At 42.5% G+C, this 25,218-nt stretch overlaps 1 protein-coding gene across 1 annotated transcript in view; it reads left to right on the top strand.

The window, feature by feature from the left end:
* The window catches only part of LOC123369010 (mucin-5B-like), a 71,371-nt gene extending 47,698 nt beyond the window's left edge, over positions 1–23,673 (top strand). Inside the window, exons 23-48 of the mRNA XM_045014389.1 lie at positions 604–840; positions 1,583–1,739; positions 1,923–2,051; positions 4,038–4,122; positions 4,341–4,378; positions 5,177–5,347; positions 6,266–6,331; positions 6,877–6,978; positions 7,384–7,643; positions 8,075–8,252; positions 9,123–9,373; positions 10,636–10,819; positions 11,464–11,668; positions 12,726–12,904; positions 13,868–13,937; positions 14,129–14,241; positions 14,722–14,753; positions 15,251–15,428; positions 17,112–17,216; positions 17,840–17,880; positions 18,761–18,883; positions 20,490–20,585; positions 21,525–21,653; positions 21,829–21,868; positions 22,588–22,711; positions 23,324–23,673. Coding sequence (XP_044870324.1) covers positions 604–840; positions 1,583–1,739; positions 1,923–2,051; positions 4,038–4,122; positions 4,341–4,378; positions 5,177–5,347; positions 6,266–6,331; positions 6,877–6,978; positions 7,384–7,643; positions 8,075–8,252; positions 9,123–9,373; positions 10,636–10,819; positions 11,464–11,668; positions 12,726–12,904; positions 13,868–13,937; positions 14,129–14,241; positions 14,722–14,753; positions 15,251–15,428; positions 17,112–17,216; positions 17,840–17,880; positions 18,761–18,883; positions 20,490–20,585; positions 21,525–21,653; positions 21,829–21,868; positions 22,588–22,711; positions 23,324–23,498 — 3,468 coding nt within the window. The 3' untranslated portion in view covers positions 23,499–23,673. The remainder of the gene's footprint in view (positions 1–603; positions 841–1,582; positions 1,740–1,922; positions 2,052–4,037; positions 4,123–4,340; positions 4,379–5,176; positions 5,348–6,265; positions 6,332–6,876; positions 6,979–7,383; positions 7,644–8,074; positions 8,253–9,122; positions 9,374–10,635; positions 10,820–11,463; positions 11,669–12,725; positions 12,905–13,867; positions 13,938–14,128; positions 14,242–14,721; positions 14,754–15,250; positions 15,429–17,111; positions 17,217–17,839; positions 17,881–18,760; positions 18,884–20,489; positions 20,586–21,524; positions 21,654–21,828; positions 21,869–22,587; positions 22,712–23,323) is intronic.
* The last annotated feature ends 1,545 nt before the right edge of the window (positions 23,674–25,218 follow it).

Here is a 25,218-nt window from a genome sequence, read left to right as displayed (position 1 = left end):
GTTTTTTTAGTTTTGAGGGTGGAGGGGGGGGTCATCTAAAAATTATGCCTGCAAAAATGGAGCCCCTGTTTAAAAATCCTGGCATGAAAACAAATTCATTCTAATGGGTAAAAGGGCACTAATTTATTGCCATAGTTAAATTACACCACTACCTCGATATAATGTGACCCGATATAACATGAATTCGGATATAACGCAGTAAAGTAGTGCTCGGGGGTGGGGCAGGGCTGCGCACTCTGGTGGGTCAAAGCAAGTTCAGTATAATGCGGTTTCACCTATAACGCGGTAAGATTTTTTGGCTCCCGAGGACAGCGTTATATTGAGGTAGAAGTGTATTTCATGATCACATCAGTATGAAATATTCAAATTATTGAAGCTAGATGTAAAGCCAGGACAGAGTACAGGACTATACAGGCCTTTAATGGCTACATCTTGTTACTTTAACCTCAGTTCTTTCCAAGAAGTGTTCTGCAGGTTGGTGTGTTTTCGGGAATGTTTGGAATTTGTAAATATTTTTACTAGGCTTTTACTAGCAGTTTGTTAGTTCATTTTCTGTGCACAAGCAGACCTCATTTTGTTTTAAAATCTGTATACATTCTTCAGGGCAAAGTCTGTGGCCTTTGTGGTAATTTTGATGGCCGTTCGAAGAATGACTTTACCACCAGAGGGCAGTCAGTGGAGATGAGAGTGCAGGAGTTTGGGAACAGCTGGAAAGTCACCAGCAGCTGCTCAAACATAAACATGACTGACCTGTGTGCTGATCAGCCTTTCAAATCCGTACTGGGACAAAAGCACTGCAGCATTATCAAGAGCAATGTCTTTGGGGCCTGCCACAGTAAGGTGATCTTTCTCATTATCCCAATACTCTTGACACTTCAGAGGCATATTTGGTCATCTCTATGCAGCAGATTTACATACACAAATCTTATTACTATTGTAGAGAGCTACATAAATACACAAGAGTAGAAGAGCTACACAGACCACTTTTTCACTGTTACACCAGTGAAATCCCATTGTATCCTTCTCAAGGAAATATAGAGTGAAACTTGTTTTAAGTGACCAAAGACCCAAAAGATAATGCTTGGCTAGAAGAGGGTAATATCTAAGAACTGGCTGGAAACCTTTGGGATAATTGTAGCATACGGTTGCCAAAGAGAAGGGAAATCCTGGCCCCGTTGAATTCAGTGGAGCCAGGATTTTATCACTTTGAAGTGATGCCTGCCTATTACAAAGGTCTCACAATAGATAGCTGTTCTAAACAGCTCTAGTCCTATGTTACAGAGCATATGTTCTAAAGGTACCTTCAGTGCAGGTTTAATCATTTTATACATTTGAATCACAAAATTTATAAGGTCCAGCTCTACCAAAACAATCCAGGCAAATGAAAACAAGGCAGCTTAAAATGCTAGTCAAATAGCCCGATCCCTTTAATATATAAATAGCACCTTCCCTCATAGGCTCATTCAAATGCTGCCAAAGAAACTGACACTGAATGGCAGATTTTTAGAGCCCTTTGTCTCCTCTGAAGACAAAGTACTGAGAAGGAATATGTGTTATAACAGAGTTTTTGTTATTTTGTTAGATCAACCCGATGCCATATTATGAGTCTTGTGTGTCTGACTTCTGTGGCTGTGACAGCGTGGGAGACTGCGAGTGCTTCTGTACCTCAGTAGCTGCTTATTCAAGGAGCTGTAATAGAGTTGGTGTGTGTATTGACTGGAGGAGACCTAGCGTTTGTCGTAAGTACTCACAGATGGAAATGCACATTAAGAAATACTGTCCATACAGCGAGTTATAGTCAAGATAAGAAGGATAAAATCCTAACTGCTGTGCAGGTGCATGACTAACGAGCCCTCTTGCTTTAAAGAATTAGAACATGGACCTTATCCGTTATCTGAGATTTGGCATTTTTTCTCTTCCAGCTGTGTTCTGCGATTATTACAATCCACCTGACAAACACGAATGGTTCTATAGGCCTTGTGGAGCCCCCTGTCTAAGGACCTGCAGGAATCCACAGGGAAAATGTGGTAACCTGCTGTATAGTTTAGAAGGTAAATTCTTGTTTGCTTTTGATGGGTCTAAAATGTAACCCTTCTGCCCCTCTGAGTTGGCAGCAACAAGGGCCGAGTTCAGTATCCAGGGGTTCCGTTTCAATAACACAATGCAAAACCGGCTCGAGCCCCCACCCAGTGACTTGGGACAATTACCTACCCCCCCCCCCCCCGGGCGCCTCTAGGAGGCAATACTTCCCCACTCGCAAGCACGAAGTCTGAGTGTAGCAAAATCCTTTTAATAAAGGAGGGAAACAATGTGGCATCACGTTGGAGAGACACCACAAACAGGACTATACACAAACCATAAGCAAAAACCCACCTCCAAGTACATTTGGCACTGTCCTTAGGGTCTTAAGTCCAATCACCCCAAAGTCCAACAACCCAAAAGTCTCAGTCTCCGGTCAGTGCCACCCCAGAGTTCAAAAGTTTATCTGCAGAGTTTTACTCCCCCCCAGCCTGGGTGGGAATGGGGGGGTCACACACACAGGGTGCTAGGGACACCTTACGTGGGCCAGGGCCGACTGCCCCGCTTCTCCGTGGAGTTCTGCTGCAGCCTTCACCACGACTGGCTCCACTCCACCAGCTGTGCCGCTCCTCCAGCAGACCCGTGAACCACGTCAGCCGTCCCCCACAAACCGCTCCACACTGCTCACTGTTCCATGGGCTGCTCCAACGTGCTGCAGACTGCTCCGCTCTGCCAGCTGCTTGGTGATAGATCTTCAGGCTCTCCCACTACTTAACACAGCACTCAGTGATCTCAGCTTAGTAAGCTTAGCTCTTTTAGTGATTTCAGCTCTTAGTGATTTCAACTTGTAGTAGGAGAGCCCCACTGCCACATGGCCCAACGTGAATTCAGGTCAGCAACCTCTAGATGGACTCCTAAAGGATTCAAAATTAGCTCTGCTCTTTAACAGTGGAGAGAGGAGGAAGTGCAATTGGTGTTCCAGGCCCTCAAAAGGGGCCCATACCATCAGGTACACACACCAGTCCCCAGCCTCTCTCCCTTCACTGGGTTTTGGAACCCATGTCCCTTGTCTAGCAAGTACTATTTAATGTAGGTTGAGTCATTTCTGTCATAAAGCAGTCTCATAGTTCCTCATTCACATAATTAAGGTAACAGCCCCTTTTTTTCCTTCCTGCCCCAATAACAAAGAAATTGGGGATTCCACAGTGTGAAAATAACCATCCCATGCTGCTGTGTGTTATGCTAAGTGGAGTGGGTTTACCAATGCAAATGCACATTCCTAAAATTCCTTTGCCCACTCCTCATACTGTACCACCAGATGTCAGGGTAGATCTCATCCTGACTCTGCTTACATAAGCATGTGTTAAAGTGCTTTACTGTAGGGGCCTAAACTAGTCCAATCTTGTTTTGACTGTCTTAAGCAATGGGGTCGCTTTGTCTTTCCTTGGAAGACTAATCAAACTGCCCCAGAGCACCACTGGCCAAATTCTTTCCTGACAGGGGCTGCTCTAGGGATTTTGCCGCCCCAAGCACTGCAGGCAGGCTGCCTCCGGCGGTTTGCCTGCAGAGGGTCCGCTGGTCCAGCGGCTTCGGCGGACCTGCCGCAGGTGTGCTCCCCGAGCGCCCCCCGAGCGCCTCCCGAGGTTTGCCGCCCCAAGCATGCGCTTGGCGTGCTGGGGCCTGGAGCTGCCCCTGTTTCCTGACTTACTCCCCGTGTGTCTGTATTGACATCAAGGAGTGTAAGTCAGGGAAAACTTAGCCTAATGCCTTCAAAGTCTTACAGAGATAGAGGGTCACTAATACTGTGTTTATAAGAGAATTATTGGTCATCTATAGTCAACTAATAGTTGCTGGTTATAGGGAGAGAAAAAGAGGGGACAGGTGATCTATTCATGAAGAATTCCAGCTCTGTCTGTGAAGACAAATACATATCTTTTACAGCTATTTCAGTGTGTGTGTTTGCATTTGGGTTTTTACTACTCAGACAAAAGACTCCATGCTCTTTGTTCACTTTCCAGGCTGTTACCCAGAATGCAGCACTGAGAAGCCATATTACGATGAGGAACAAAGGGACTGTGTCTTGCTTCTCAACTGCATGTCATGGTAGGTCAATGGGTAAGAGGTTTGGATAGAGATCGCCTATTAGCCAGGCATTATGTGGGCTCTGCTAGCAGGGAATCTCTGCAGTTCAGGCTCTCATCAGCTTCTTAACAGAAGGTGGTTCTCTTTTTAATTGGATACAGTTGTGAATTTATTTTGCTACTCTGTAAGGATTTAGGGCAATAAAGCACTAATCATGTTTGTTTGTTGTTTGTCCACAGCAACCCTAAAGAAAAACTGTGCACAGAGGACTCCAAGGGTAACCTTCTCATTGGCTTATTGATTAATAATTGTTTTCTGTTAGCATGGAGAAACCGCAGCAGAGATGGGGCCTGTACAAACACATTGTGAGAGGCCACCTCTGCCCTGAAGAGCCTGCTATCTAGATAGACAAGACAGACAAAGAGTGGGTGGGGAAACAGCAGTAAAGTGGCTTGCTCGTGGTCACACAGCAGGTCAGCGGTAGAGCTAGAAGTAGAACCCAGCTCTCTGTAATTCCAGTCTCATGCTCTATTATTGGACCACACAGCTTCCCCTTTATTACCTTCAGCACACATTCCATGGAGATCTGAGAGGCTTTTCATGCATTTAAACTTGTTGATAGTAGTTACCTGCCCTGTTGGGTGGTGGTGTCCAATAGCTTCCTGGAAAGCCACTGAGCCATAGAGGGTCTTGCCAATGCATATGGACATCCCAACTATACCCGCTTTCTTCAGGTAATGCCTGTTATGCGCAGGACTGGCTTAAAATAGCAGTTCTATGCTACTAATGACTCTGTGATCCAGTATTTCCCTTTACACAAGGGAGCTACTCAAGCCAGCTTTCTGGCTACCAGTGGTGCAAAAGTGAGATCTACTTTTTAAAAATGAAATTTAGATTCTAAAGCACATCTTTGCATCAAAAGATGGAGTGAATGCTGCAGCCATGAGCACCTTTAACTTTACACTTGATGGTCTGGGGTGGATTATGGCAAATCTGGGTTATTTTGTCTTTGTTTATATCGGTTTGTGGTATGATGTTATCTGCTGTCATTGCATTTACCTTCTCACTGCCTCAGACTGCCTTTGCTGCTACCAGGAAAAGACCTACACCTTAAATGAAAGTATATATAGTAAAACAGATGGGGTCAGCTGCTGGAAGGCTGTCTGTGGCCCTAATGGGAATATCATTAGAACATTTATTCCTTGTGGAACATCTCCTACAATGGTGCCTGCTATAGAGGAGTCAGGTACTAGAGTTTGTTTATATAAGTTTTGGTGTATTTTAGTTGATATCAAAGTTTGCAATTGTGGCAAAATTCCTAGTTCTTGAAAAATACCATATGTATAATACAGTGTACCTGTAAGAGCTGTGTATAATTCAAGACTGTACAAGTCTCAGAGAGATGGAGCCACATTCTCTAGTCTGGCTGAGCTGAAGGACCAGACTGTTGGAGGCAAAGATGATTTTATGCCATTTTTTGAAGATTCGCAGTACATCTTTTATAGCAGCACCAGGGCTGCTCTAATTTGCACCCAGCTGCCAACAGTACCAACTTTTTATTCTAAACCTTTTTCCTGGCCCCATCTCATTCCTCACTGCACTATTCTTGCTACACTTGCCCTGCAGCCAGAAGTCAGCCAATCCGCATGGATCATCATTGCAAAGAAAAGCACCTCCAGCCAGCTGTTTGTTTCTGGAAGGCCCCATATTTAAGACAAACTAAAAAATACTCCCATTACAAAGGAAACATGGCGGGAAGGGAGTGAACAATCAATGCAGTTGCACCCAGGGCTTTTAAAGACCTGAAATTGAAACCAGGAATCAACCAAAAACAAATAAATGAAAAGAAGGAGAAATTACAAAGCATTAATATAGGAAAGAAAGCAAAATAAAAGAGTAAAATTACCCAATGTACTGCTTCTTGCACAAAGACCAAAGATATAAATTTGGACAAGGGAAAAGAGAGTGTAGCTGCTCTACTCAACTGGGTGGGAGAACCAATGACAAGGGACAGAGCAAAGTGCTCAGTAGCTTCTTTACTGCAGAGATAGCAGTAAAAGGACATGTAATGGAATAACAGCTTAAAAAAGAGAGAAGTCAAAAGCAAAATGAAGTGGGCTGGTTAAACACCACCTGAATAACCTGCATGTCTCCAAATCAACAGGGCCCAAACCCAAGGGAAGCGCAGATGAAGAATCGGAAATCACTTCCCCAAAGTCACGGAGGTCAGGTGAGGTCCTGGAGGATTGAAAAGGGCAAAGAGTGTTTGTTTAAGGCCTGGTCCACACTAAAAAGGGGGTTCGAATTAGAGTACGCAAATTCAGCTACGTGAATAGCGTAGCTGAATTCGAAGTACCCTAATTCGAACTACTCACCCATCCAGACGCGGCGGGGTCGAACTCCGCGGCTCCAAGGTCGACTCCGCCACCGCCGTTTGCAGTGGTGGAGTACCGGAGTCGACCGCGGCGCTTCCGGAGTTCGAACTATCGCGTCTAGATCAGACGCAATAGTTCGAACTCCGAGAAGTCGAACTCACCGCGTCGACCCGGACGGTAAGTGTAGACTAGCCCTAAGAGAGATAAAAGAGGGATCTAGGAAAATGAAGACCAGTGAATTTGACTTTTCTTCTTTCTATAGTCTTCATTTTTTCCCACGTGCTGCAGTTACACAGAATGTATAGATGACTGGGGGGGCGGGTGGGGGAGGAGGATTAAATTTAGCATCTTCTGGTCCATGATGCAGGATTAGAATGTCACCTGCTTTTAATTATTGTAGGAGTAAGGAACATTATAGAAGCACCTTCTATTACATCAACACCAGCAGTAACAAGGGCATCCCCATGCTACTGCAATGTAAATGGACAGCTGATATCTCAGGGTGAGTAGCAGTCTAATTTAATCTTTCTTTCATCTGTGTCACTTTTGTCTAAAGGTAGAAATGTTTGGCTGTTCAGTAAAATACCTGCTCTTGAGCAAGCACACATTCCTGAATGAGAGGCTCTCCCAGTCTCTGCCACTGGGATGAGGCCAGCTACGGTGGATTCAGAGAACTGTAGACTCACCATCACAACTGGTTATGGCCATGAGATGTACTGTAGATAGTCATCCCAAGCCAGTAAAATTTACTGCTCAGCTTGTAGCTAATGTGGGAGAAGAAAGGAATTTTCCTGTTCAGAGTGCTACCGTGCCACATGGAGACTGATAATTCATGACAACATTACTGCAAAAGTATGTCAAACACATGGGCAATTCAATTCTAGTAATTTACTTTCTGGTCTCACAGGGAATATTATATCTCAGACAACTGATGGTTTGGGTCGGTGTTTTTACTCCATATGTAATGCCTCATGTCAGAGTGAATTAATCCAGGGAGAATGTGCCACCACTCCAAGACCAAGCACAGCTCCTGAGCAGCCCAGCAACCACTGTGATCCAGCTTTACAGAATGGACGTTGTGAAAACACTCCTGCAAATGCAGCAAACGCACCTGCTCCCAAAGTAACTCCTACGAGAGACTGTCCATATCTCAGTCCTCCTAGAAAGGTGAGTGAACAAAAATTATAAGCTATGGATGGCACACACAACATGATCCGTGAGACTGCTCTGCCTTGCACCTGGAAACAGAGCATCTGGGCAATGCAAAGGTGGATCATATTTGTGCCCTCCCTGCAGCTGTAAACTAAACTAGGAAACTACTCCTTCAAACTGGTCTTTAAAGATCAGAAGCGGTCATGATTTCAACACTGGGTCTTATACAAAATATTGTATAGCATGGAAATAGGTATGAAGTCTTCATTGATTATTACATATAGTATGTTTTAAGAGCCTCAGAGTTAAAGAATTAATGAATATTAAATTCTGCATGCTAGATTTTTAATTGAGTGGCCTGTTCCCTACACGTACTAAAGCTCTGAAAATGACACTAATTTCTCATGCATATCCCTCCCTTTCTCTTTCTTTTAAAATGTCAACAGTTTAATGAATCATGGGACTTTGGAAACTGTCAAATTGCCACTTGCTTGGGAGGTGGAAACGATATTAAGCTGTCCAATGTGAATTGCCCTCCTCAACTATTAAACCTCTGTGTCAATGGTTTCCCACTCACAAAACATTATGATGAAACTGGCTGCTGTGAAGTGTTTGAGTGTCAGTGTAAGTAATATTGCAGTGAGATTCTGACTTTCATAATGTGTTTGAACTGAGTCTCAAGTGATGTACATCCATGTGCTCAAATTGTGCTCTGCATTATACTCAGTTCAAGCGGGTTGCTCCATACAAAAATGTCTATATCACTGTGGCAGAAACAAACTAGTTTGAGTATGTAAACCAGTCATTTTTATTGTGTAGCTTTCTAAAATTAATATTAGGAAGGAATTGTAAGGGAATAAATACAATAAGTAGGGGAGATGGGAAGCCGAAGGGAGCAAGGATGTACCAGAATGGGATCAGATGAAGAGAGGATAGGACTGTATATAATAGGTGTGGGATATACAGATGTGGAAATGTCTGCAGGTGAGCAGGGTTTGCCAAGATGCAATATTGGGTATGGAGACTAAAAGGGAAGGGGTATGGGAGTGAGACTGGTGAGTGAAGGGAATAGCAATGGGCTATATGGCACAGTAGGGGAGTGAGAATAGAAAGTAGAATGGATGGGAAAGGACCATATGTGAGTGAGTATGGAAAGAAGAGGATAAGGAGAGGAAGCATTTGTATTCGATCAGGGATGTGTAGGAAACTGAAACATGTTATATCTTATTATACAACTTTGCTTGTGGCCCTCTCTTAGAGGACACTTCATCTTTGTTATGGCATGGGGAACCTGGTAGAACCAGACCACTAAAATGAGTAAACCAGTGGAGATGAAATGTCACAAAGAAAAAGTCATACTATGAGACTGGCCAAAGAAACATTGTGTGACAAGATGCAACTCTATCAGATGTCACAGAGTTCAAATGTCACTGACAAAACATACATTCGGAAAGCCCAAAGTAACCAAACTTTAACTCTGTCTCTACTTTCTAGGTGTATGCAGTGGGTGGGGAAATGAACATTATGTGACTTTCGATGGAACATATTATAATTTCCAGGGGAATTGCACCTATCTCCTGGTGAAGCCAATCCAGCCTGACTCTCAGAGCTTCTGGATTCACATGGACAACTACTACTGTGGTACAACTGATGGAGCAATTTGCTCAAAGTCCCTTGTCATTTTTTATAAGAATTCCATGGTGATTCTGACACAAGCAGTAGAACATAGGAAAGAAACCAACTTGGTAATGTATTTTACAGTGTCGGTCTGGGTATTATTATTATGCTACTGCCTAGTGAGCCCAATCAGGATCAAGGATACAGCTGATCAAAATTGGGGAGAGGGGGTGTAGTGGGGGAATCCACAAACAGTTCTGTGAAATATTTGCTCTCCTTGTTAGTTTGGGGAAATGTCAATGAAAATTTGCAGATTATAACATTTTGACTGTAGAGAAGGGCTATGAAATGGGAGATGTGTGTGTGGGAAACTCATGGAAATTTAATCCCCTTTTATTATCTGTTCCTCTCTGGCTGCTCAGTGGCCCCTGTCAAACCGGTTTGGTGCTGTCTGTCCAGTTCCCAGTGATAAGCACCTACATCACAAAAACAATCGCCACAATTGGTACTAACTAGCATTGTGGGATCTTGTTCTCCTACCGCAAAATAAAAATAAGTCCCATTAAAGATTTGGTGGGGTTACCCAGTTTCTTACAGCAGGGACATTTATGGTAGCAGATTGGGAGTTTCAACAGAAAAGCCAATCGAAAAGGTCTGGAAGCTACATTATTCTTTTACACCTAGAGGTGGTCCCTCTAGGTTAGGGCTAAAGCATGTTAGCATAGCAACATAGGGAAGTTTGCACTGCAGGCCCTTACCTGCTCTGTGGTTTGCTGGAGGGTCTCACACTGAAGGGCTGACTATCCAGCCTATTTCAAGAGCCTGATATTACTCCATATATTAGTGAATATTTGTGTCTGGTGTATATATTTGTTCCTCAATAATAAATAATGCCATTTTGGGCTTTGTTGTTACCAAGTCTGATCCAAAGACCCTGATGTCAATGGGATTATTTCCAGTGAGACTTCAGCTTTGGATCAGGCCCATGATTTACCGGTACTCTCTTGCCTGAATGCAATAGCTCCTTGATGATATAAGCCATATACTGTAAATTAGTTGTGGGTTTTTTGATATTATCTATTCAATTTTTGATTGTAAGGAAATGACCATAAATGAAACAGTGAGTGAGCCAGAAAAACAGTCTGATGAAAATTGATCACACTTCTTGCAAATCACCACCATGTCTTTTTTTGCTGTTAATATTTTCCCGGAAGTCAATAACAAAAATATTAATGCTTGAAAGACAACAAACAACCAACAGTCTAGCCCTGGAGGGATTGCAGAATTCTCTGAGGGCAGAATTTACCCCATGCTTTCCAGAAATATAAAATTTATACACTAAGCAACATAATAAGGATGTTCATGGAGGGCTTTTGACTTGCCCCTTTAGGTTTTGTTTAATAATAAGAAGGTTGTGCCAAATGTTTCCAAGAATGATATCATCATAACCAGTTCTGGCCTCTACGTCGTGGTTGAAATACCTGAACAAAAACTCTATGTCTCCTATGGACGACTTATGTTTTACATAAAACTCCCTTTCAGCACCTTTTATAACAATACCCTGGGGCAATGTGGTAAGTGTTACATTCAGTTTTAATTAACAGATATACCAACTGTTCCTCCCTTATTTGTATCAAAGTTCTGTTACCTCAGGATAAGATTATTTAGCACTGCAGTTTAACGTGTTGCTTTCTATTCAGTGGGGTCAGGGTGGTAAGAGAGTCTCAAGTCACCTCCTTTTACCCTTTCCCATTTGGAGGTGGAGGTGGTGGTGGTGGTGTGTGTGTGTGTGTGTGTGTGTGTGTGTGTGTGTGTGTGTGTGTGTGTGTGTGTGTGTGTGAGGGAGATAGTGTTCCTTCACTCTTGACCCCATCGCCTGATCATATCTGCTCAAGAATGTTCATAAAGTCCATTTTAGGAGACCTTGGGGAGCCCTGTGTTAGGCAGAACTGTCTCAATCACTTAAGCCGCCTGGAAGAATTCATTACCTGACACTTTAACTGTACTTGTCACAGGTAAATGCCAAGCTAGCTATATTAGCCTTCTCCTCCTCCAGACACTTTCTTCCTATGAACTCAAGCGAGGCCCTGTGCCTGACATCCTTCCAACAGGAGTTAAAACTTTCCCTGTTCCTTTTGTGAGGATACCCCTGTCCTCTCTTATAGAAGTGCTCTGTGTTCTTTAACCATTACACAATTTGCCTTTATATTGCTGTCAGGTACATGCACCAACCAAAAGTCTGATGATGCTATGAAGAGGAATGGTGAGATTGCAGACTCCTTCAGAGAGATGGCTTTAGACTGGAGAGTGCCAGATTCTACCAACAGACATTGTGAATTAAGTACCCTGGTGCCAGCTCAGACAGAGACCTCATTATCCAAAGTGGGAGCTTGTGCTCCCAGTGCTCTTTGTAAACTCATCTGGTAAGACACATTCCTGGGTGTGTTATGTACATAATCAGTTCTACAAGAAGACAGCTCTGTACTTCACAAGGTGACTGGGTGAATTGTCTTTAAAATATAAAGTAAATTAAAGAATGGTAAATTTAGCCAGGCATCGAGGTCACAGATTTTAAACAGTGGCTAGTGGTTTGGGACTCTGATTTTCAGAGACTGGATACTCCAGAGTTGATTTCCGAGGAGGGGATTTAAGGTGTCTAAAGTTTGGCGTCCGATATAAGTAGTCATCTTTGGAAAACTTAGGCCAACATTTTTGGGTATTTTGATTATTTGCTTGCAAACTGTGAATTAAAATGGGCACTATCAAGTATGTTCAAATAGTTAATTTTTTAAAATAATTTTGTTATTAAAAATAAAATTACCAAAATGAAACTGCACAGCTATGGAAAAATATTTGTACCTAGAATTACAGCACTACGGCTGCAAAGGAGCCTTACTGTCATGTTTCAATCTATTATCAGATAGCTCAGTGGGGGTATCTCTGTGCTGCAGCTGGGAGTGAGCCACCTCACCCATATAGAGAGACTCGTGCTCACTTTGCTTGAGCTACTGTGCTTAAAATAGCAATGTGGCCACTGTGGCTGCGATGGTGACTCAGGCTAGCCACCCGAGCTCAGACCAAGGGGGTCAGGTGGGCTTGAGAGCCTGAGCTCCCACCCAAGCTGCAGTATCCACACTGCAATTTTTAGCATGCTGCCTCAAACAGAGTTTGTGCAAGTTGGTCTACCTGGGCTGGGAGGCTCGCTGCCAGCCCAGTGTAGACATACCCTGGGAATACAAGGTGCTAAAAATAATGTTGAGACAGAAGTCATCATCAATTGAGATGAAAATCTGATATGTTTCCATTGATAGTTATGCTGGATATTTGGTATCGAGGGAACATTTCCCATCAGAATGATTTAAAGTCGGGTCGTCAGCTTGACAGTTTCTCATGATGGATGCTTGTTTCTGAGTAGAATTCTTGTTATGAAATTGCCAACACTCACTATGAAAAACAAGTCCCTTGTCTTTCTTTAATAAGGAATTTGACAGGCTGTCACAGTGCTGTTCCCCCTCGACCTTACTATGAGGCTTGTGTTGTGGATGGCTGCTCAGCATTACGCCAGAAGACTGAATGCCAAAGCCTTCAGACCTATGCGGCCTTGTGTGGATTCCATGGGATCTGTGTTGACTGGAGGAGCAAAACTAACGGGCAGTGTGGTGAGTTGGGGAAGACTTTGCTGGAGTGGAAGCTATTTTATTCTGTTCCTCTTTCTGTTTAAATGTGTATATTCCCATTCTAGAAGATACACGGGGCTTACATCTTCTTTCACATGCACTGGAGCAAATCAGAACTAGCGCCATTGAAATCAGTGGAGTTATGCCAGTGCAGAACTAACATAAATGAGGGGAGAATGTGGCCCTATAGCATCTTCTGAATGGTTCAGCACCAGGCTAGGTTTAAAAATGTTTGTCCCCCTGAAAATTTAAATTTTTTATCAAAAAACTGAAAACTGCCCAAATCAATTTATTTTTTGATTTTCAGATTTTTGGCTTTCTGACAAAAAAAATACCACATGTAGTTCTGCATCCTCATACATTCTCAAATCAGTTAGAGGAGCAGCTCTGGAGTCCTAGACAATCCACCGCATTAAAAAAGCCTGCAGGCCAGATTCTTCTTTGTTACACTAGCGTAAATAAAAAGCAATCCCACTGACTTAAGTGGAGTTACTCTGAACTTATGCCAGTGTAACAGAGAAGAGTTTGGCTTAATAATTCAGCCTCATCATTCATAACATTCTAGTTTAGGCACTATCATACTGCTTGTATTCAAGGGTTTATCATGGGCGGGGGAAAAGATCAGAACTTGGCTATAGTTCAATGTTTCATTAATGGTTTTTAGCTTGTTAAAATATTAACTACAATTTCATCACTAGATGGCAATATTGCTTAATACATTTGGTTTCCCTCTGCTTGTTTTGCCTCTTTTTGTCAGAACCATTTATTCTACATTACTAGAATAATTAGCCTATGCAACTGCAAACACAACAGAACCCCTCAGTGGAAACAACCTCCTTTGTGTTTTCATCTGGGTGGGATATTTTATCTAACACATTATAATTTGTATCCACGAGTGTTAGACAGAGCTGGCACTCTAGTCTGCATATTATAAATGTTCCACAGAAGCCAGATGTTCTCAGGACCAGATCTACAAGCCATGCGGGGGAACAGAAAGAAGCACATGCTTCAGCAGGTGGGTCATTTACTAAGCACCAAGGGAAAGGCCGATATTTTCAAAAAAGCTGAAGGGAGTCAGAATTCCAATGGGATTTGGGTGCTTAACTCCCCTAGGCCAAATTTCTACTCAAAATTCTGTGTTACATCAGCCCTAAAAAGCGGATGAAAATAGCTCAGTGTCACTCATCTTTCCCTATGTGCATGCAGGAAAACCACCATCCCCTTGCAAGATAAGGATCCAGCGCTTGTTGAAGGGTGCCACTGCCCCGATGGAAAGATCCTGCTGAATAATCTTGATGGCATTTGTGTTTCTGTCTGCGGTAAGAAAATATAAAAGGTGGGAAAAGATGAAACACCAGCTTAAAACTACCACTTTAGGGGGTCCATAATGCAATTCACCAGCCTGGTCTTTTGCACCCAGGGGCTGAGTGTACTATGGAAACAGTATGCTTAGCTCTGGGGAAAAGTAAAGAAAGTGTCTAATGTAGCCTTTGAGTGGCCTTTTCTGGCCAGCTCAGAAATGATTCTGGTAAGTTCTGAAGGGGGATGGTCCCCCCTATTTTTATGCAGAAGGATGACCCTTTGAGTCAGGAAGTAATAAACAGGAAATCTTCAAGATCTTTTGGATGGCTGACCTGTGCTTTTCAGCCATGGCTCATTCTTTTCAGGTCCCCTTTTCAAAGCCTCCCAGATCCTGGTTTTGATGTATGTCTCTCTTTCTCTCCGCTTCTGCCACTCTCTGCAGCTCTATTATATTCTTGAACTGACCTTTATAATTATACAATTGTTCTATTTTGTAGGCTGTATTGGACCTGATGGATTAGTGAAACAGGTAAGGAATAGGATCTATGAAGAAGTGTTCTTTGAATAACTGTTTTACACAATAGCCAGATGCCTTCACCTATTGTAAATATGATTGCAAGAATTTTTCATTCTTTTAATGCTGAAGTCAATGCCAATGTGCAGTAGAGATAGTGTGGGGAAACAATGGGCCTTCTGACTGTTGACTATGCTTCATAACACCAATCCTCGTCTGAGATACTGATGCAAAATTGGCAGCCAATGAAAATCACTGTTTTTTGGGAGATCCTTCAGGTTTCTCTCCCAACACACACACCTGCAGAGAAAGTGAAGAGGCTACAGCATGTTTTATTATGCAGATCTTTTAAGCTCCCTTTGGAATTAAGAGTCTCTAGGGTTTCATATAAAGAGCCCAACACCAGACCTTAGAATAAGAGACTCTGGCTTGTAGCAGCCCCTCATTTCTCATTAATTTATTACTTCTAGGTTCCGCTCATTGATTGAACTGTCCCTTTTTTATTTGCACAGCCTGGAGAGACATGGGAACATGATTGTCAGTACTGCACCTGCAATGAGGCAACCTTGAATATCTCTTGTTCACCCCACTCTTGTGTTAAGTCTCTGCCAGTCAACTGCACTAAAGAAGGATTTGTTCCTAAAACACGACCACGTTCAGAAGATCCCTGCTGTCCAGAGACAGTGTGTGGTAAGAGATCGGTGACATTGACTTGTCTACAGAAAGGATTGTCATTTTTGGAATGCTAGCTCTGTGACAGTTTGGACTCCTCTTCCGGGATGCCCCCTGATGTGCTGGGGTCCCACTGAGCCTGCCTGTCCCACCAGCCTTGGTCTCACCCTCACACACTCTGTGCTGCTGTGTCAGGCTCTCCAGCCCCCTTCTAGCACACACACAGGTAGGGACACGCCCAGCTGTAGAATCATAGAGTCTGCAATCAGCTCTGTGTGGGAGGACTCGGCTCAGGGAATTGCCCAGCACTTTGGTGTACACCCCCTCTGGAGTGTAAACCCAAAATTATAGTGCCTTGTGCTGTACAAAAATTCATACAGTGTAAGCTCATGACATTCGCCTGCTCCCTGAATGTGGAGGAAGATATGCACAGCTTTTTGCACCCTCATTATGAATTGCACAAACTGGGTTTAGGAATAAACAAAAAACAAGTTTATTAACTACACAAGGTAAATGTTAAGTGACTATAAGAGATACCAAACAAAACAAAGCAGATTACTGAGCAAATAAAACAAAACTAAGCTTAATACACTAAGGAATACTGGATACAAATAATAATTTCTCACCCTAAATGTTGTTTCAAGCAGGTTGCAGAGGTTCAGAGTAAACTGCACTGCTTGCAGCTTAAATCTCCAGGGATTCCTTTTACAGGCTGATCTGTCTCACCTGGACTCACCCCCTGACCCCAGCTTAGTTCCTTTGTTTCTTTGGGTGTTTTCAGCAGTCTTCCTTCTTGGGTAGGGAGGCAGTGGAGAAGAGCCCCAATTAACTCACTCCCCAGCCTTAAGTAGGATTTACATATGGAAGAAACATATTTACATTTTGTTTCCCAGTCTGACCCCACCCCCTCTTTTAATGGAAAAACACTGGAAGCCCAAGATGGGGGAGGAGGTGTTATACCAGGTGACATGATCACATGATCCTGCAGTGTCAAAGCAGCAACCCAGGAAGCTTCTCAGGAAGGTGGGAGATTAGTATCTTCAAAGTCTTATTGTTCTTCCTAATGGCCCATCCAGGCTGATTGCCTACTGTCTGGTGGGCATTCCCCAAGTACACACACAGTTGTAATTGTTACATAATCAATATTACTAACTTCAGGTACAGAAATGACACACGCACACAAATTGGATAATTACATTCAGTAAATTACAACCTTTCCAATTATACATCACATGACCCATCTTGCTTAAAACATATCTTAATTATTCCATAATCATATCATAACAATATTTCTATGAAGAATATGGGGGCGTAACATCACAAGCTCCAAAGAGGCCAATGAAACTGGGCCTCTGGGGTCATTGGCTTGCAAAGCTCCCAGTAACTTAGTCCCCTCTCAGACTTCCATGGGCGGCTGGGTATACACCAAGGTCTCAGCATGCTTGACCTCTGTGATCTGGGGCTCCAGCAGCTCCCAGAAGGGAGCTTGCAATGTGCATCCTCCCTTTTCAGCAGTCAGCCCTGACTGAGCTGGGCTGCTCCCTTTTATCCTGAAGCCCCAGATGGAGTATGCCCAGCAGTGGTGAGGGGGTGTGGCTTCCTCTGCCCACAATATGGGTTAACCCCTTCTTGTCCAGTGCAGGGCTGATACAACCCATCACAGAGGCTTTGACTCAATTTGTCTGCATCTTCTATTTACAGAATGTGATGTAAAGTCCTGTTCTCTTATCAAAAGACAATGCGATTTAGGCTTCCAGCCAGTGGTAGCTATTTCTGAGGATGGCTGTTGTCCTATTTTTTCCTGTAGTAAGTATATTTCCTTACTATATGCTGGCTTTCATTACTTTGAAGGGGACTTCATCTAGGAGTTTAGTCCCAAAATGTACTCCATCCACTAGTTTTTAGTCATAGAACTGTAATACACAACTACAATATCATGAGTGTGACTAGGTGACCAGATGTCCCAATTTTATAGGGACAGTCCTGATTTTTGGGTCTTTTTCTTATATAGGCTCCTATTACCCCCACCCCCATCCCGATTTTTCACACTTGCTGTATGGTCACCCTAAGTGTGACCCAAACCCCCATTTGGTCTTTGGTCAATGCTGATGATGCTGTCACAAACAATAAAGTAAAGACGTGAATCTCAGCTAATTTCAAGTGTGATTAGAAACACGGGGGGGAAAACAGTGTTTGCCAGATGGGAAATACTGGTAGGTGAAATTTTCCCCTCATGCACTAAACATGGGCAAGGGGATGGAAATTAGCAACACATCCCAGCCATTCTGCACTTCTTATGTTGGGTATTAGGGTTACTAGATTTGTATAGTTGTTTTCTACAACTTGTTTAACAGACAATTAAGAAATGTGAAACTAATACATGTTGACATCATTCTTAGAGCATCCTTTTTGTTCCATCTTTCTTATAGTATCAAAAAGTGTATGTGTTTCTGAAGGAGTTGAATATAAGGTAGGACTTGCTACTTCTTTCAGTGGGCTGGCATGTCATGACTTCAAGATACTACTAGTGTGTAATTATCAAAATTCACCTAAAGATTTCATTTCAATGAACATAAAGCCCCAGACTAAAATGATCCATCGTTTCTCATTGCAGCCTAGTGAGTAGTGGACTGGAATTCAGAAGGACTGGGTTCTAATCCTGGCTCGCTTACTGGCCTGCTGGGTGATCTTGGGCAAGTCCCTTCATGATTCTGTGCTTCACTTTCCTTTGTTCCAGAGTTTGTGCAGCATATAGCACAACAGGTCCCTGGTCCATGATTGGGATTCCAAGATGCTACAGTAATACATATAATAAATCATAATAATCGGGATAATAATATGGATCTCCTTTGTAAAGTACATGGAGAGCTACTGATGGAAAAGTGCTACATAAGAGTTAGGTGTTACGTGTTACTGGAGAAATTACCTAATAGCGATTGCTAGGGTAACAGTTTCTATCATAAAAGAGATATTCCCCTGTATTTCAGGACTAAGATGTCAGAAATGTAGCCGAAGGCAATAACTGAATACAAAATTTCAAGTATCAATGGAAGTTTTAGGAGTAGCTAATTGGTCAAACTGTAGAAGGAAATGGAATAGGGAAGTTGTCAGATGTTGAAGTAATACCTACATTTAGCATATTTGATTCTGTAGAAATGTTATTCTAGTACAATGTTAATTTTGTGATATTGATGGTATGTTAATTAGAGATTGGAAGGTGTTTGAGTCAAAAACTTGTGCCAAAAATAAAAGGCAAATATAGTAATTTATTAGTATTTTACAGAGAAATGCACATGTTTTAGAGGCTAATGAACTCTCCCTCTCCCCTCTCCTTTCCTCCTTATTTTAAGCCAGGGAGAGTGGTGCCTAAAAATTCTTGTGAAGATTGTTTGTGCACTGAAAAGCAGGACCCTGCTACACAAACCAACCAAATTCAGTGCACTCCAGTAAAATGTTCAACTGATTGCCGGCAGGTAAGTAACTTCTACACTGTAGTTCTCTCTGCTAAACTAAAACTAGGTTTGTGTTCAGGTGAAGAGCAATGGTTGGTGGGGGATGTGCCATCTCAGCAATCAAAAAAATAAAACATAATAGGTACTTAACCTGCTTAAAGAGAGGAAGATACAGCAAGCTACTCGTTATAAAATTACTTCTTTAGAGCTGTTGCTGTTTGTCTCTGGCAAATTTAAGGGGCCTGTTCCACAAAGGCATGATGGGAAAAATGTTTTCTATAAAATGGCAACTCCACCCACAAACTAGTTAATGGGGAAGATAAAATCATTGAAAGGTGGTGTTTGCATTGTTGCCTTGGTGATGTCTATCACCACTATATGGTAAAAATGTTAGAAAAACTATTCTGATTTGGCTCAGATACAAATGTCCCAATGAAACTAAATGCTCTAAAATTAAATGGATTAGTTGTTTGTAGGCAATATAAATACTGTATGTTAAGACTTTTAAAAGTCCTTGAGCCAGATCCACTAGTGAGGTCTGGTAGGAGAGTTTGTTTTGGTGGTACAAAAGGGTTTTCAACTCCACTTAACAGCACAGAATGGAACATACAGAAAGAAGATATAGTCTCTAAGGTGCCACAAGTACTCCTGTTCTTTTTGCAGATACAGACTAACACGGCTGCTACTCTGAAACTTAACAGCACAGGGAATGTATTTAAAAGATGCCAAATTTGTCAAAAAGTGGATGGTGCTGGTTGTTGACAATGGGCTAATTCCATGACAGTTGAGTTTGCTGATTCCATGGATTCTGAGGCCGCTCTTCCTAGTTGAGTTCTTATGGTGCACTGCTAAATCTTAAACCTCTCTGGTAGAACCACCGTGGAGGGAAGTGGTGCGAACACCGGCTACCATCCGCAGGGATGATTTGCTCCTTCAGTGGACAAGTTCTCCTGGCACTGGGAGGTGTAGCTTGTATCTCTCTGCAATAGCTTTGCTGAACCTAGCTCCCTGTATTTAAAATCTTGACTATATAACTTGAAAGCAAGCACAGAAAAACTTGATCTTCTGCCTCGCCCCTGCTCACATAAGGCCAAGCATACTGCATCATTCTAGCTCCTCACTGGATGATGCAGATGGAGCCACACATATGCATACGACTAAAGTCCACACAGGGGGAAGAGGTGAAAGTAGTTCCTCCAGTCTTCTCAGCACATCTGAAATAGCGACCATACCCTGTGGAAAAATGTACCAGACAAAGTGCTGTCTTTGGATCTTGCAAGTAACATGTGGTGAGTTAGTTAGTTTGGCCTGATTTGAATATCAGCTCAGATAAGGATAGGAAATAGCAGATTACCCAGGATGATACCCCTGACAAAAGGGTTGCTAATTAGGAAAGTATTAAAAGCTGATATGATGACTAAGTGGGTCTCAGCATCAGGTTTGAAATACCTAGACTCCATCAAACAATGGGGTTCAAAAGTCCTTCTAAAAAACCAGAAGTATAATCAAGGGCTGTTGGGTTTTTGCCCCATTGCACGAAGGAAGGCAATGTGGATTTTGTCTGAATGCTCTTCACAGGTAAACCACTGGTGATGTGTCTAAATGATGGTGCATTTGTTCCCCCCAGGGTTTCCGCTACATCAGAGAAGAAGGCAGGTGTTGTGGCCAGTGTGTGCAGGTGGCCTGTGTGGCGAAGCTTCCATTTGGCATTGTGACCATTGAGGTGTGTATGTGTTCCCATGCTCTGGGTCATCATTTTAGAAATTCAGCTTCCTGTCAACTTCAATGGAGAGTTCTGCTTAAAAACTGAGTCCCGCTATGTGTTGAAGCATTAGGAAGTTAATGCCTTTATGAAATATAGCATTTCTGAAGTGAATCTACCTAGGTATTTATATGCCCCCTCCCCACCATCACTGTATCTGAGCACCTCAGTCATTACTGAGTTATTCATGCAGTACCTCTGTGAGGTAAGGAAGTGTTATCCCCATTTTACAGATGGACAGCTGGGACAGAGACTGACAGACCTGACGAAGGCCACACAAAGTCTCCTGAGTCTTAGACTAGTGTCTTTCTCTCTGCTGCATTACAAAGTGTATCTGTTTAGAAGAGGCGAAAATCTTGACCAGCCTGTGATCTGACTAGTGGCTTATATGGTAGCTCCCACATCCAGCATCTCCTTTATCTTATTTTTTGTATTCCCTGGTCACTGATATTGTATACTACGTTCACCAACTCCAAAAGTTAATATTGTCCAAAGGTAGCTATATTTCGTTATTAATCTTTTGACCTCTGTTATAAAGGTTGACTTCCTATTTCACGCTCTTCCCCACCCCCACCTGCTGAAAAAAGAAAATAGGAGAAAATCTAGATTAAAAAAAGGATTTTCCTCCATGCTTATCTTCTCCCATAAATAGTAACACCGCACACATCAATGCATAACTGTGGGCCTTGGTATGTCTCTTAATATCCCTACTTTTGTGAGCTTTTGATTATTTCAGCTCAGGTAACAATTACAGATGGGATTGTCAAAGCAGCCTAAGAGAGTTAATGCAGGATGAGAGTTTGGGAGTTGCTAATACCTTTCAATCCAGAAGAAAAATCCTGTCCCTATGTTGGATCATGTGTTGTCTCAGGATAACTTTATTTTTTCTGATTTATTCAGGTTGGGAAGACCTATAAAGTTCTGGAGGATAACTGTACTCTGTATAATTGCACTCAGTCATCAGGCCAGTTTGTCTTGACTAGCACAATAATATCCTGCCCAGTGTTTGATCCATCAAACTGTGTCCCCGTGAGTATTTTTTAGCTGGAATGGCATAAGTGAATGGTACAAGCAGCTTTGTGATAGTAGACCAGTGGATTGATTGGGCACTGTGTCTCATTATTAGAAAACTCTTATTGCTGTTGTTCAGTCTGCAACGTGCACATCTAAGATTAGAATCTGGTTCTGTTTGCTTTCAATATAGGGAACTGTTGCGACAACTTCAGATGGATGTTGTAAGACATGTGAGTATGGTCAATCCAGCGATTCATTAATCAAACATTGTCAGGCTCTCCATTCATTATGGCCCTGATCCTGCAATGTAATGAATGCCCTCAACTCCCACTGAAGTCAGTGGGATGTGAGGGCGGTTATCACTTCTCAGGAGTGCTTAGTTCTTCATTTTATTAGGTTCAAAACCAGCCTAATCCTTCAGTGGTACCACTGGAAAAAATCTTCATGCTCTCCCTTTCTTGGTTTTATAAAGATGTGAGATATTTATAGTTTAGACTAAGTTCCTGATGAAGAATGATGTAACCTGTTAGAGAATGTGTCCTGGATTCTGATATCTAGGAACTGCATAGAAAGCATGGTTCTGTTACTGTAGGACCTATGCTAAACAGTGTTGGCTGCTGTAAAGCCATAAAAGTGACAAATAGCTAACAAATGTCGTTACAGAAATGTAGGCTGTATAAAAAATATACAGTTGTGTCTGCTTCGGGCCCTGATCCAACAAAGCAGTTAAGCGTGTGCTTTTAAGCCCATGTTTAAGACTATCCTTAATCAGCAAAATACTTATGCAAGTGTGTAAGTGCTTTGCTCACCTGGGGCCTTTAAACTCTCCTTGGCTATTTGAACTCTAACTGTTCTTAATAAGACAGAAACGGGACTTGGTTGCTTAGCGGATATCTCTCAGTGCTTTATCTCTAATCTGAGTAAGGCTAATAGGATCCTTCCCTCCTAGGTATCCCATTGTCAAATGTCTGCAAACTGAAGCTGAAAAAAGAACACATCACTCACAAGAGCTGTAAATCAGCAGCTCCTGTTCTAGTGCCTTCATGTGAAGGGTCCTGTGGTACATACTCTGTGTAAGTAAGAAACTGCTTCTCCATGCTTATGTGATGTCTTGTCCTCACGTGTTCTTGCCTCTGCAGGATCACAGCTACTATCTCAATTAACCCTTTTCCTTGATCCTCTGAAAAGGAAGCTGGATGAGCAGAGCACCAGCCTTTTAGCCATGAGTCGACATGTCATGCTTGCCTGTTTTGTCACTAGGATTGCCATGTGTAGGCTAGGTAAATAGGTCATGTTTAACAGGTTAACTAACGCATTTTTACTTACACCTTTTTAAATGTTTGGGTTTTTTTACTTGCAGTTTGGGCTCTGCATTAGGCTGATTCTTCCTTTCTGTGTGGTCATTTTGGGCCTAGTCCATGGCCCCTTTAAGTCTATGGAAAGCCTCCCACTTACTTCAGGTGGGAGTTTTTCCATCAACTTCAGAGGTCTTTGGATCAGGCCCACCAGGACTACTAATGTCCTGAGAATAGGCTGTTACTGATATTGTTTTTTCCCCTGCTGCTTACAAGCAGAAGAAACACTAAAGCTTTCCTTCCCCACTCACAGTTCTAGGGGAAGCTAATGGTAACGAAGAGCAGGAAAGCGATAGCTAATGGATTGATCTATTAGTTTTGTTCCCCCAGGTATGCCTTTGATGACAGTAAAATTAAACACAAATGCACTTGCTGCCATGAAACAAAGAGCCATGAGGTGAAGGTGGAACTGATTTGCTCTAAGAGGAAGAGAATCGAATACACGTATATTCATGTAGATGAGTGTGAATGTGTGGAGACAAAATGCCAAGAGAAAAAGCCATGAAGACAAAGTGCTGGAGAAACATCTATTTTTAATGCTTCACCTGTGAATAGTTTAGAACATAGCTGTGAGTGTCCACTGACCTTTTAATGAGGTTCCTTCCCTCTTTGCTTTTCCTTCCAGTAATCTGTGCAATTGTGGAAATGTACTAAAGGATGCTGCTCTAAATGTTTGTAGAATAAACTACGTTTCAAAGCTGTTATATTCTGCTGTGGCATTTATACTCTCAACTGATCTGTATGCTAGTGTCTTTCATTCCAAAGTACTTTATAAGTTATTTATAGGCAATTCCAGAGATATGTGGTGCTGTGCAAATACGAGACTTAGCCCCTGCCTGAAAGAACTGTACATATGCATCCTACACTTGATTCCCCTCTGCAGTAAAACACAGCCGCTTTTTCACAGCACTCGTTCAGTTGAAAAAGCAGCAATGAATACCATAACCAGCTGAAACTATAAGGAGGAATTCAGAGTGACAAGTTGTAATTTGTCTAGCACCATGGCTGGAATTCCTACTCTTATGAATAAGCATAAGGGGATCTCTTATTGCTATGAGTGATCAGGATCTCTGCTGTACATCTCAGCCAAATCCCTGCAGCACCAAGAATCCCCTAGCATTCTCCCTGTGGTAATGCATTCATGCTAAGTGGCAGAGAAGACCAACACCTATCAAATCACCAACATGGCTTCATGTAGCACCCAGGTTGCTAGGGGATCTCCCGTGTCTGGGCTGCTTTGGTTAAGATGGCCCTAGTGGAATCTGTGGTACCATAAAGCCAACATAACAGCACCAGCATCATTCTCCCTGCATCCAGTGTAGGTGACATTGCCAGGGAGAAATGGGTGTGGCTGAAGTTTCTCTGCACCCTGACAATCAGTGACTGACTCTTCCGGCCATTAGCAGCTAGTGTAATTTAGAGCAGCCAAACAACTTCCCTAACTTACATGCACAGACCAGCCTAGTCCAGAGTCAAGTCAGGGGTACACAAAATTACTTAAAACCACCTTTGCACTATCTGCTTGAGCTGTGCACCACTTGGCTGAGGATCTTGGTCAAAAAGACATGAAGCGAGGTGTCATTTTCTATTGCATCCTGCACATTACAATAAAGGCTTTCCCAATGCAGTTCTTAAAACACACCTTTTGTGTAAATGCAGGTAAATGGTTATTTGTACACCATTCTGTTCTTGTCTGGCTTGTTGTATAGACTACTATCTATGGAACTAAGGTGACACTGGCAGACTGGCTTCATTGGTACCCAATGAGATACTGAAATCCAAACAATATTGTTCATTACATGCTATCATGCAGTGACTACTAGCTACATTATAAACAATCAACTACTATTCTAGCATCTTCCATGGGACAGAGGAATTAAGATAATGTGATGTTGACCATGGTCAAAAGCTGACCACTAGATGTCACCACTGTTACATATGTAAAGTATACAAGCAAGGCAGGTCAGTACACTTTTTAGGTGCATCCTGGAGTTTGCTGCTAGCCTAGTTTCCACACGCGATCTAGAGGTTGTGAATTACTAATCCCATCTATGGCCCAATCCTGCAATTTGATGCATGTAGGCTGGCAGCAGTGTCCACAGGGAGCCCCCATCACATCACAGGATCAGGGTCTATCAAGAGAAGAGTGGAAATGTCAAGTCACTTACCCTCCAGTTTCTCTACAAAATACAAAACCAGAACCTACCCGTCTCTTCTCAGTAAAG

This window comes from Mauremys mutica, chromosome 4 (assembly GCF_020497125.1).
Source record: "Mauremys mutica isolate MM-2020 ecotype Southern chromosome 4, ASM2049712v1, whole genome shotgun sequence".
Taxonomy (NCBI): Eukaryota; Metazoa; Chordata; order Testudines; family Geoemydidae; genus Mauremys; species Mauremys mutica.
This window is presented reverse-complemented; position numbering and strand designations above follow the sequence as displayed.